This window comes from Hirundo rustica, chromosome 3 (genome assembly GCF_015227805.2).
Source record: "Hirundo rustica isolate bHirRus1 chromosome 3, bHirRus1.pri.v3, whole genome shotgun sequence".
Classification (NCBI taxonomy): Eukaryota; Metazoa; Chordata; class Aves; order Passeriformes; family Hirundinidae; genus Hirundo; species Hirundo rustica.
The window spans coordinates 20,662,263-20,675,875 of record NC_053452.1 but is presented as its reverse complement, the minus strand read 5'-3'; the positions used below and the strand labels follow the sequence as shown (position 1 = coordinate 20,675,875).

At 40.2% G+C, this 13,613-nt stretch overlaps 1 protein-coding gene across 2 annotated transcripts in view; it reads left to right on the top strand.

The window, feature by feature from the left end:
- TGFB2 (transforming growth factor beta 2) overlaps window positions 1-9,856 on the top strand; it is a 59,675-nt gene extending 49,819 nt beyond the window's left edge. The window contains exons 3-7 of one of the 2 annotated variants that reach the window (XM_040059711.1): window positions 1,445-1,577; window positions 1,696-1,806; window positions 3,557-3,731; window positions 4,309-4,462; window positions 6,314-9,856. In XM_040059711.1, the coding sequence (XP_039915645.1) occupies window positions 1,445-1,577; window positions 1,696-1,806; window positions 3,557-3,731; window positions 4,309-4,462; window positions 6,314-6,472 (732 nt within the window). In that variant the 3' untranslated portion in view covers window positions 6,473-9,856. Of the gene's footprint in view, window positions 1-1,444; window positions 1,578-1,695; window positions 1,807-3,556; window positions 3,732-4,308; window positions 4,463-6,313 lie in introns of those variants that run through there. The other variant, XM_058419943.1, reaches the window with a different exon arrangement.
- The last annotated feature ends 3,757 nt before the right edge of the window (window positions 9,857-13,613 follow it).

Here is a 13,613-nt window from a genome sequence, read left to right as displayed (position 1 = left end):
GTTTCTCCTGGGGAACTCGGTATTGCCTACCAGGGGCCCTTAGTAATCTTCTGGACTTGAACCAACATCTTCTCATGGCTTTTTGCTGAAGGTGTTGATCAGAAGGAAGACAAGGAGCTTGTCGTGTTGCTGTTCTTTTCATAAGACAAATGTTACTGTAGGAGCCACACTGTTGGCCTGTGAGAGATCGAGCACTGCCTTGCAATAAATGGGGAGACTCTACATTCTGACTCCACATGCTGGACAGAATCTGATCTTTTCAAGCCTGTTTAATTATGAAAAGCCTGATTTTATCATGATGGCACAGTTTCACACCTCTTTTGAAATATTTTTCTTTACATGTATTATGCGGTTTCACCATGATTTTATTACAACAGTGCTTGCTAGATGTCAGGTTGTTCTGGGCTGAGAAAATAGGAGAAAACAATGAGGTGTTGTCAGTTACTCATTTGGAGATGGACTTGGGTGTTTAAAGAAAGGAAAACCCCGAAACAATATATGAAGTCGAACAGCTGGCATGCCCGAAGTTACAAAGTGATGTTATCGTGTGGTATCTTGATTGGAGTTGGCTTAATGATGCATGGCATTCCAGCTCCCTGCATCACAAAACTATCAACAGAGTAATAACCAGAAAACCAGAAACGTGTTAACAGCCAAAAGTCCAATTATTTTTGTCCTAGAGTTAGGGTAAGTAATAGCAGACTATGCTTGCATATGAGAAGACACCCACCAAGTTGTTTGCCTGGGATGAGGAGGACTGCAGGCACTTGAAATTCTGGTCATACAAGGCCTGGGTTTCTTTTGTTCAGGTATTTGTTATTGCTTGGTCAGTAGCAGCTTTGCTGAAACATTTGACACAAATACAAAAACAGCCTGCGTCAAAGTTTGGATGGAAGGAGCCTCACCTGTTGCACAAATCTGTGCATGGCCATCTGTTTAATGTATGATTAGTACCTGAAATCAGAGGGAAGGCTAAAAGAATGGATAAGGCAATACCATAGGTTAGTTATAGGAGAGCAGTGTCGTTATCTTCAGTGTACAGACTACATTGTACAGCCTGGACTTTGGCATCTTATGCTCTAGCCAGTGTAAGTATTACTGAAGAAGATAAAATAGCTTCCTTTGATAATTACTGTGATCTCTTCAGCACTTGTATTACAGGTTGTTTTCAGGTCAGTTCTTTCTGTGGGATTTCTCTCACAAAGGAATATGTGATGTGTTTTGCTTGGGAGCCTAAGCTGATTTCATTAGGTGTTTTTACATTGTTCTTCTCTTTACACACCCTAAGAAGATTCTCTCTGAAAACTTGCATGAACGTTCATCTACTGCGTAGAGGTTTCAGCTGTAATAGTTTCTTGTGCTATTTTCTAATGTTTGTGGTCCATTTTAAAACCAACCAGGTAAATGTTAACCTGTAGGCAATCTTATTTGTTGTTTCTTGCAGGTTTTAAAATCTAAAGAATTATCATCACCAGGACAGCGCTATATCGACAGCAAAGTAGTTAAAACAAGAGCTGAAGGAGAATGGTTGTCTTTTGATGTCACTGAGGCTGTACATGAGTGGCTCCATCACAGAGGTGACAAAAAGTGCTCTTCACCTGCACTCCTGCCCCAGCTGCTCCTCCATTAACTCAGGAGTATTTCAGAGTCTTTCCATGTGTAAAAACCAACTCCACTCACTTTTATGTTTTGCAGACAGGAATCTTGGATTTAAGATTAGCTTGCATTGTCCATGCTGTACCTTCGTGCCTTCCAATAATTACATCATCCCAAATAAAAGTGAGGAGCTTGAAGCAAGATTTGCAGGTAATGAAAGAAAAAAAAACCTCCAGCTTTTTAAGATGTTGTGGTATGCACTAATTGAGGAAGGAAACAAAAAGCTGTTTCTGCCTCCTAAATGGCATTCAGCTGATTGAAAACTTCCTCACTTGAGAACCGTGATTCTCGGCTGGTAGGAAACAGTACTAAAGTCACAAGGGTAAAACTATATCACCTGAACAATTCTAGAATCAGAAGGTATGAAAAAGCTGCCTCATTCCATGCATGCAGCTTTGATGTCCTTAAGAGTCTGTGTTGCAGTTTGCAGCATGCTCATGGGATATACATACAATTTTGGATTAAGTGAGGACTCTTGCACAGTTTGCCATCCACTCTTGGATAGTAATGAAAAAATAGCTCAATATTTTCAAAATAAACCTTTTTCTCTCCATCCTAGTGCTGTAATGAGTCAGACTTAGTTGAAAAGATTGGAATGAATGGGTGTTAAAAAATAAAAACTGTGTAGTGAGGGTTATGAATATATGTGCTCTTTCTGGACAGCAGGCAAGGTGGTATGGAGTAAATATACCAAGGTTGTATAAGCTCTCTTGTGTTTTTAAGCCATTAAACTTTCATTTTCAGAAAGAGAAATTACATTTAATTGGCTGTACTACAGTTACCATCCACCAGCACATATGAATCTATAGCTATATTAGAACCAATTTTAACCTGAATTCTGTTCATCAAGTTCTCATTTATTGAAGTGTATCATGATTTGGTTCACTTGTGGTCCAAGTATTTGGCTATATTCCCTGTCAAGTTAAGTTTTTCTAACCATTGTTTCACTGCTTTGGAATTTTTTCCTCTAAGTAAATACATGTTCTGTACATATGATTAAAGCCACTGTGTGCATTAAAAAAAATGGTCAGTATGATGTTTGGTCCCTATAATTGTATATGTTAATAAAAGAATAGTGTATCTTTTTCTGTTTAGATGGTAGTATCTGGTTGGGCAGGTTAATTTTGTAAAGAATCTTAACAAAAGGTATAACATGTCTCCTATGAAAGGCCAATACCTTGGGTCTCTTGTCTGTACTATTGCCGTGATAAGAAGCTAATAAGGCAGTTAGTGTTAAAAGAGAATAAAGAATGTGAGGCCATGGATTGCCATTTCAAGAAGAAATATTTTGATTGGTGTCTTTGCCATGCCCATATAAAAGAAGAGACTAGAATAACTGACTTTCTGGAGAAAATTAGCAGATTTAAATAAACTGTCAATGAAAGACTTTTCAATAAACTGGCAATGAAAGGGAATTTACAAGTATCAGAAAGGAGTGAATGTGATGGGTGAAACTAATGGGATGGAAGTAAGAGCAGGAAATGAAGTATCCAGAGCAGCTTTAAGTGTGTTAAAAGGTTTTAAAAGTTGCATACCTGTTAAAAGTTGTGAGTATTCCTCTAACTGATGCAACAAAAGAATCACTGCTTGGGGCATTTGAAGCTAAGACACACAGATGGAGTGATTGAAATTACTCTGTTACCCTTTTAAACGTTTCTGGTAAATGTACTGAAATGCCATTAAACAGACGTGAATGTGGGAGGGTTGATACAATAGCTAACATGAGAACTGTGAATATATTAGGCATCTTGGGTTAAAATTTGCCCCCACTTCCCCAGTATACATGCCCAGCTGACACCATCATGGCCCAGTTTCTGAGAGATTTTTTTTAAGAGATGGTTTATTTAATTTGTGAAGAAAAAGCAACACAATGTTTATCACCAAAATGTATTTTTTGAAGGTATTGATGACTACACATATTCCAGTGGTGATGTGAAAGCTTTAAAGTCCAATAGGAAAAAATACAGTGGGAAGACCCCACATCTTCTGCTAATGTTGTTACCCTCCTACAGACTTGAGTCGCAACAGCCCAGTCGGCGGAAGAAGCGTGCTCTAGATGCTGCCTATTGTTTTAGGTAACTATGACTGCACATCCAATGTTCTTACACAGTCCTGCTAGCCTGGGAGGTGCCATGCAGTTGTTTATCATGTTTCTTTACAGTTGGCATTTATACAGAATGCACAGCCTCATCCTCAGACCCGGGGTCTGTGTGCAGCAGGTCTCTGCCTGGCAGTCTCCAGTCCCACAGAGACAGTGGCAGATTGTTGTGACCTTAGACAGCAGAAGCTCAGTTCTATCTGGGATGATTCCCAGATGCATTAGTTCCATAGTTAGAGCCAAATTATCACCTTTACTTCGTTCACCTACTCAGAGTCTCCTCTGTAGTAGCTGGAGAGAAACACTTGAGTAGTGTTCCCCTCCAGGGAAGCCGTTGGCTTTATCTGTGTGAGCAAGTCCTGCCATGTCTAAGCATCCTGCAGTAACTGTCATTTCAGTTACAGCATAAGCTACTGTCGATTCGGTTTAGTTGAGAATTCTTGTGGCTCACACTTGCCTGCCTGTAAAGGATCATTCAGGGAGCAAGCAACAAGATTTTTTTATTCCTGGTGTTGTCTTTGTTATGACCTATGTGTTTGTATTTTACTTCCCAGGAATGTGCAGGATAATTGCTGTCTGCGTCCACTTTATATTGACTTCAAGAGGGATCTTGGCTGGAAATGGATTCATGAACCTAAAGGATACCATGCTAATTTCTGTGCAGGAGCCTGCCCCTATTTATGGAGCTCAGATACTCAACACAGCAGAGTAAGTAATAGATTTGCTAATTTTCAGCTTCTGTTTTCTAACTGCAAGTTGAGCTGTGTTTCTGGGACTGACATCAGCACCAGTGTCCAGAGTTAATCTCAGTAACTAAGGATGATGATTGTGGCCCTATAGAGGAACTCACACATGGCCTCAAGCCTAGTGTTGAAGCAGGAGAAATGTATTGGCTCAGAGATTTACTTTCTTTATAGATAAGTTCATTGATAGGAACACATGGTTGGATTGAATATGTTTTGTGAGTGTGTGAGGTGGCTTGGAAAAAGTCTTTCATTATAGATGTGAGTGGAAGATGGCACAATGAGGTGGTCTGCAAAGACAATGAGGGAGGCACTTTCAGGGTAACTAAAGAGCTGAGTTGTACCACCTGGTCATCACCTACTTTTATGGCATGCCATTTCAAGGTTAGCACCTGCTATGCTGAATTTCATGAAAATCTACTGATAGCTGTATTTCTTTTACTTCAAAAGACATATTCTTTCTTACACTTCAAAAATTTACATGGGAAGGAAGGACTTTGTGTATGAGATGTTGAAAAACTACATCAGTTGTCTGAGACTTTTTATTTTAGGGATTAGATGTGGTATTTTAGCCAGCTGCCTTACGATGAGTAGTATTCTACAAGTGCTAATTTCCTCTCAACTATCACTAAGGATGTCTAGACAGTAAAGGTAAGAGACAGACATTTGTATCATGGTTATCATAAAGTAGGAATTTCACCTTCACTTCTATACTAAGAATGATGTCTCCCCTTTTTTAAGCCTCCCTTAAAATGACAGATCAGTGTCAGCCAGCAGGGAGAATTCACTGTGTCCAAGGGACGGCTTGAGTTCCTTTTGGTTGGGAAAACCATGATATCATGTTCTTCCTGAGCTTGCAGACCCCTCTGTAGCTGTCACTGTCTCTGACATTGTACTGTTAGCAATCTCAGCAGGCAGAGGTATAAATAAGGTATGTTTCCATGCTGGTGTGGAGTAATGGTGTACACATTTTGGAACTGCGCTTGTTTTTAAAGGAAGGAGGAAGAGTAACTGTCATGGTCACAAATATGTGGTTTGGATAATTGCCCGAGGAGCCAGAAGTTGCCTAATAAAGTAGTTAGTGTTGCTGTCCTGAACAGATCTTCTGTCTCTCTAAGCTGCAAATGTTGTGTGGAAGTTCTAGGAAAAGGTCACTTGGTGTTTGGCTAAGGCATTAATGGCATCCTCAGGAGCACCTATGCATCATCAGTGGCTAACCCTACATACTTCCCTTGCAGAGAACCATGCACAGGAATCCAGGGTGACATAGGTGATAACTCCATGCATCTGGCTCTCAGCAGGAGTAAATGCTGAGAGTCTGCTGAGAGTCTGCTGAGTACCTTGAGTCCTGGTGCTTGCAGGGTTGCATTAATGGACTTAACTAACATAGCCAGAGGGTAAAAGCAGTGCCTATGCTCTGAAGAGGTCTCTTTTCTCTTTGGTCACTTGTAAATCCAAAATCATGTAAATGGCAAATGGCAACCCGATGAAACAGATTTAAAAAAACCCTTTCCATTTCCTCTGTACTCGTAAATATAGTATAGCCTGTTGATTCAAAGGGCAGCACTTCAGAGGCAGACTCCAGGTATGTACCTGCTTTGAGGCTTAAGGCTGCCTGGACAAAACCTTGGGAAATTCAGGCATATTGTGAACACCAGATCAAAGTGGAAAAGCATAAAAAGACCCCTAAAATCCAGGAATCTTCATACCACTTTCAGTGGACATTCTCTCAGGTGCTGTGAGAGGAAGTGATGCAGAAAACAGTTCACTCATTAGAGATAGCTACCTTAATCTGTCTTTTGGTTTCTCCTTCTAGGTGCTCAGCTTGTATAACACCATAAATCCAGAAGCTTCAGCCTCTCCATGCTGTGTGTCCCAGGATTTGGAACCCCTCACCATCCTCTACTACATTGGAAAAACACCCAAAATTGAACAGCTGTCCAACATGATTGTAAAGTCTTGCAAGTGCAGCTAAAGGATATCCCTGAAACAGCATGATGTGTTTATTAAAAAAAAAAAAAAAAAAAAAAAAAAGATAACCAAGGAAAAAAAAAGAAAGAGAGAATGAGAAGGAAAGAAAGAAAAATAAAAACCCGAGTTCATCAGTGTTAAAAGAAAAAAAAAGAAGAAAAAAAAAGCGGTACTAGTCTGAACTGTTTGAAAGTTTGTTTTGTTTTGTTTTGTTTTTTAAACTGGCATCTGAAGCAAAACATTGAAGGCTTTTTCCTACATTTCACCTACACATAGTGTGAGATAGACAAGAAGCAAAGTTAAAGAAAAGAGAAACCTTTTAAAAAATAAACACTGGAAGAAATTTGTTAGTGTTACTATGTGAAAGGAAAAAAACAGGAAAATCCCATGATGTGGAGTTGCTGTATCTGTCCCGTGCCTTACTTGATCTCTCTGTATTGTTACGCAATAGGCATCCTACCCATTCCTCTTAGTTCTAGAGTTAACAGTGCATTATTTATTTGTGTGTAAAAACTATCAGATGAACATTTCTGTATCACCATTGGAAAAACGAAAGCCAGCTAATGTGGACAAAGTGGAGACCAAATAAGCTGCCAGAAATACATGTAAAGCCTAAAGGAACACCAGCTCAAAAGAATCAGAAAAGTAATGGTTAGTTTAGTTCAATTAAAATAGAAATCAGTTATTACATTACTGACAAACTCTGCCTTTAAAATACTTTATTTTTCATGCCAGCTGCCTAGAGAGACTTCTTGTAAGGTCTCAAACCCTTGTTTTAAATACTGAATAATTTACTAATAAAGGACACTCTGTTTCAGTCTCAAAGACAAGTCTATAAGATTTTTTTTTACTGTAAATGATTTAAAATGTCAGTTTAGTAAACCAGTGAAATATTTAACATGTACTGGTCTAATCTTCAGACCTTAATATGTTGCTGTATAGCTATGCTATGGGAATTTTTTTTGTTCTTTTGGTATATGTAACCATACCTAGAGTATTACAATAGGTGGGTAGTAAAAGCCAGCTTAATTGGAAACATATCTGTAGATCTCTATTTGTAAACTATTAAAAAATTACGTACTTTATGTGTAATGTGTAAATTTTCACCATATTTTTGTACTCTGTAATACTGTCAGCTCTCATGACTTTGAATTTGAATTTGGGGCTCTTTTTGATCACTCAGAATCATGTGTTTCCCTCTAGCTGGCCAGTATGAGTAGAGTCCCTATATTTTGACTTGCACTACAAATACATGTTTTATAATAATTGCTATACATGTGCTTTGTATATTGTTCATCATTATGACATAAGCTACCTGACTCCATTTGTTTTTCTGTTTTATAAAAAAAGGATGGATTAAAGCAATCTCCCCACCCCGCTCCTCCCCTCCTCTTCCAGTTGTCCCCGTTCGTAACACTTGGATCGCGATGCGGTTCGCATTTCTGCGCCTTCCCTTTTTCTTTCGGCTGTAGGCATTCGAACAGATGGGCAGGGAGCGAGGTGTGGAGAGAAGAGCTGTCCCAGCCTGGCTGGGGCGAGGCAAACCCTCGCAGAGAATGACATTCACCACTGTGCAGGAGGCTGGAGGCAGTGGCTGCCGCGGCGATGCGCAAGGCGGGAGCGGGCGCGGAGCGCGCTCAGGTGCATTGGCCTGGCACGCGGGAGCTCGGTCCTCGGTGGGGCTTTGTGGGGCTGCTCCTGCTCCTACTGCAGGTACCAGCGGTTTGCCTTTGACTTCTGCAGTGGCACAGCAGGGCCCTTTAGGCTCTCGGGGTGTGTGTAAGGATTGGCAGGATCAGACCCTTGATTTTTTTGCAAGTCTACCAATTTTTTTCTCAATTGAGTTCACATTAAAGCTTATTTAAAAAAAATGAAAAGGAACATGGGGGTTCCTAGGTTTTTGTTGTTGCACATTTTCATATTGCAGAGGAGTAAAAAGAAAAAAATCACGTCGCATACTTCATTTTTAAAAAGCCCCAACCTAAATAAGGATAAAAAGAATTCTGAAGAAGGCGCAATAATTTCATTTCACGTAATGAATGCTTCTGTAGGGCAAAGCTGGAAACCTGCAATGCAAGTATTCTGCTTGGGTGAGAAGGACATTTTCTGCCATTGTCCTGAGCAGTGTTGGGAGGACACTCCTGAGCTTGGTGGTGTCAGCTCCAGTTTTAAGAAGTGCAGTTTCTTTGGCTTCAGCAGAATACTGGTGTAAAACTGAGGTGCCATGGTGGTTTGCACAGTCAGCTCCTCAGGACTTCTGTGAAGCCTGTGCTTATTGCCTAGATAGGAGCATAGCTCCAGAGATGATCTAATCCCACCCCCTGGCTCAGGAGGAGAAGATATGTTAGACTCCTGTTTTATTTAGTGAGCTGAGGTGAACAGGTGAAGAACCTGTCCTGCTAACACTTGCTTGAGCCAGACTAACTCCAGTGAGAAGATGCACTGAACTCAGTGAAACTCCTCAGGGTAACACATACTCTGGATTTTGCTGTATAACAACAGCAAAATTAGTTTTATCAGGTTCAGTATGAGAACTGTATTTTTGTTGGACAGGAGAGAAGACGACAGTGAGCACCTTTTGCAAAACTTAAACTAATGTTGTTGCAGTTCTCTGATACAGGAATGCAGCTCAAAACCAATTTTGAAAAAGTGGAATGGGAGGTAGCATAGTTGTCCAACTATACTCATTGTGTGCTGGATGCAGCAAAAAATTTGGACTTGAACTTGGAGTTTCTCTCTAAGCATAAAACACTATTTCTGTAAGTCATTGCCCCAAGAGCAATTTATTTTTAATTTGTAGTGTTCCTCAAAATGCACTGATAATATTTGAAATTCTCTATTTTAAAGCTCCTACAATTTTTTTTTCTTGTTCATAAGGCATTTATTTCCCTTTAATTATCAAGGGTGTTAGGCCTGATCCTACAATATGCGGAACTCATGGTTGAAATTCCCCTTTGCAGAGTGGGGTAATGTGAGTCCTTAGCACCTTTCAGGTCTGATGTAAATACCCCTCGAATGATCTTTAGATGGGTCTGCAACAGCTCAAGGATTTTGTGCTATGAGGCCTTATTTTGGCAAGGTGATTGCCGCTGTCTGAGCAAAGTCCCTGAGAGCTGATGGGAAATGTTCAGCATCTTGAAAGATCAGACCCAAGGGGCTGACTAGGGCTGAGGGGGAATCATAGCACTTAGCTGGGTGGGGTAGGATAGCACTTCTTACGTGTTTAGCATCAATAAAACTATGGTTGGCATGGTTTAAAGGAGGAAGAAAAAAAAAGGAACTTAAAGGACAGCTGTGTTGTATTTTGGTGATTGATTACTCTGTATTTTAACACATTGTATGTCTGTTTTTGTGGTGCTCTAGTGGTAAATAAATTATTTCAATTATATGTTGGCGTGGCTTTCGTATGGCAGTGTTGTTCTGGCACAGGCAGTTCCTCAGCTCTGGAATGTTAAATCCCTGCAAAGCCTGATTTGGTGTGGGATTTTGGCATAGGTGATCTTGATCTGGTCCATCCCAGGCTGAGGTGAAGAGCATCCGTCCAGGGTGAGGGTGGAACATATCTGCTGTGGGGTTTGCCCTACCCTCAGCTGCTGCAGTGGATGTCTCGGTCTGTAGACAACTGCCTCAGCTATATCAGTTTACCAGGAGCAGCCATGGGGCGCATGGAAGTGTTTTTTGACAGAAAATAGGATTCCCTAGTTTGTTGTCTATTTCCATGCACTCTGCAATATGCAATTGCATTATCTAAGCAAATAAGAACTAAGGAGCCTGGAATTGCAGCTTTTCTTTATCAGGCTCTGGTCACTTAAATAAATAAAACTGATGGGAGGAAGGACTTCAGGATTGAATCATTGCTTTTAAAGTTGATAAAATTATATATGAAAATTCTCCCAGACCAGGAACTCTCACCAGGGACTGCTCTTCCTGGTGCCTTCTCTGGCATCTAAGGAGTGCATAGCATTTCTTGGCTTGAATGAAAGAGCATGTTTATGCCAGATTTTTTGGGGTTATTGTGATAAATTATAACAAATGGGCTCTGTGGTCTGTCAATATGTTTAAGAATGTAACGGGATGAGCATTAAAAACAATCTTAGGGGCAATTCCACCACGATTGCGCTCCAGCCTTAATTGATTTCTGTGAGTTTACACAGGCATAAAACTGTAGTCCTTCAAGATTTTCCAGATGCCAATTTTAATTCTATTTTTAGCTACCCAGCGATGTGCTTTGACATGAATATATCCTGCCAGCCTCATTCTTATCCAAAGAAGCCCTCTCACTGCCTTGAGGTGAGAATACTTTACAGCCCTGTCTGCTGTCTTCATGAAGTCAGTGAAGAACAGGAGGGTTTGAGGAGGAATGCTGATTTGAAATTGTAGGTGAGAAAGTGATCATGGTGCCTGTAACTAAAGAAGAACAAAATGGAGGGAATGTTGTGTGCTAAAAGATCTTAGAGCATGGGGCTGAAAAGATGGAAGATTTCCCATGATAATGAGATTTATGCAGAGTATTTTGATGCTGGGCTTGTTGTTTTCCTTTTGTTAACATAGCCTCTCCAGACTGTATCAGTGAAGCCCTTACTGTGCTTGAATCAAATTGTGGTTAATAAATGTGGAATATTTAATAAAGGAAAAAAATCCAAACCACGTAAATGTCTTGAAAACTGTTTTTTAGGCCAAAATCTGACTCTCAGTTCAGACAGAATAGATTCTATGAGGAGCCATGAGTTCTGGAAGAAAATAAACCAAGAGGTTATGTAATTATATGTGGTTATAAAGTAGATGTGAAGTAATGTAGTTGGCTTGTCAGTGGGTATGGGTGTAACAGTAATTTCTTCATCTGTATAAAAATAAAATTAAATGGAACAGAAAGCTGATGAGAACTTCCAATCAAATTTGATATGCTCATTTAATGAAGTAACCTTCTGGAATCTAATACAGAACCCCTGTGGAATAAACCTTTCTTCAACCATATGGTGGTCCAAGAAACAAATATTTCCTATAAATGGGGTGTTCTGGTGCCAGACCAAGATGATTGCAGGAGGAAGGGTCAGTGATCATTGATCTTTGGGTCTCAGCACTGTTTGCACATCCTATAGGCAGGTCCTGATTTAATGATTCACAAATTCATTCCAAAAATATTTGCTGCAAGAAAGGGAATAAGGAAGATAAAAATGGCAAAGGGGACCAGAGTCTCTTGTTAACTGAAGTACACCATGAGCTCCCACATACTGTTTCATCCAGCAAATTAGAGATGGATGCAACCAAAATATTAATGTGTGAGTATACATTTGACCAAAAATCAAATGACTGGGGCTTGGAAGTAGTATTCAAACCTGAATCACTTTTATGAAATTCAGTTAGGTCCAATCTCTGCAACTGGTTTATAACCAAACCTTAATCACCAAAGTTGTTGCTGGAGTGTGTGAGGCTTTGAGCTCAATATGTCAGAAGTTCTTGCGCTGGAGCTGCTCTGAGCAGGCCAGATGCAAGTGTCACAGCCCAGTGTTCTATTTTTTCTTCCAAGAACAAAGGCACATAAATACAATTGCCACTCATAGGAATAGCAGTTGGAAACAGTCAAAATGCCTGTGTGCATCAAGGTGTTTCCCAGGGAGTGTTACAGGTCACCTCATTCTTCAGTGATTTAAAGATCAGCATTATGGGACTATGTGATGATTTTTTTGCCGTCTGATGGAACCCGCGTGAAATGAATTGATGGCTTCATTCCAGTTCTTAGTGTAAACTTGTTGACAGACTCCAAGAATATGCAGACTAATTTTGTCCATCAAAAGCAGAAAATATCTTTATCAGGATTTTTTTTTTCTCCCCATGGAAAAATGTAAATACAAGACAAAATATGCAGCAGTTCATGGGCAAGTTATGCATTCCTCTGCAGTGTGTAACCTGTTCTCAAAGAGGTGGTCTGGATCAATTTGTGAACAGTTGGGAAGGAAAGCTGCATTTGGAGATACTCTGAAATATATTGTTTCCTTTGCTTCTAGGAAACCCTCAGTTACCATTAAAAAAAAAGAAAGCTAGAAGACTGTAAATAAGCAAATGAACTGACATTTTCCACTTTGATACCCAGCTATGATGTATAACACTGAAGATGAATCACTGCAGATCCTGAGTGTTGGATACAGCCAACTGATGTACACAAGCTTGGGTCACAGAAAGCGGAGCAGGAAAGATGAACACAACAGGAGGTTTTTGTCAGCAAAAGTATAGGCCCTACATAACACCACAGGAAAACTGGACTAGTTTTTGTTGTACTTTTTGCTTTGGACTGCTTCCACGGCACAACGGGCCATTCCCATTTCTCATGCTTTAAGAGAAGGGGTATCTTTAGGGAGGTAGGAATTTACCTAGGAATAATTGTAAGTCACTGATACATTTTAAGATCATTAGCAGTCAGGAGACATAATTTAAATGAGCTGTTAACAAAACCTTAATTAACTTTTCCTATAGCTAAGCACCCCTTGCTGTTCTCCTGGCCTCTATCTCTTATTTTAGTGTTAAATATTCCTCCACTACTTTGCGGTAACAGATGGTGTCTATCAAATAGTCAAAATCTCAGCAAGTATCCCAAGGACTGAGGAGGAGCTCTCAACCATTAAAACCCCAGGTTTGTATAGTTCCTGGTCCCTTAAAGCAGTGCTGTAACACACCAGATGATCTGCAGGCTGCGCACAAAACAAGACCTCAAATGCACTCTCAGCAGTGGGCTACCCACGTAAATGCAAACGTACTCTGTTTTGATCTCCACGAGATGCTCGTGGACTCATTCAAACAACTCTCACTGATCAGGTCTCCTCCCCTACTGTAACTAACTACTGAGCAGTGTAGGAGGATCCATAACTCTCACCCATGCCAAGGGAAATTTATCCTCAGAAGCTGATAAATATGTACCTGCAAAAATAGATGCCATGGATTGCAGAGGGGAAAACCCTATTGTCCTGGATTTCAGCTCAAGTAAATTTCTTCTCAGCAGCTCTTAAAGGACTGTGTTTTGGATTCAGAATGAGAATGGTGTTGATAACTCACTGATGCTTTGGGCTTTTTGCTAAGTCGTGTTTATCCTAGGGCAAGGACTATTTTTTCCCCTTGTTTCATGCTCTGCCAGTAAGGAGGTGAGCAAAAGG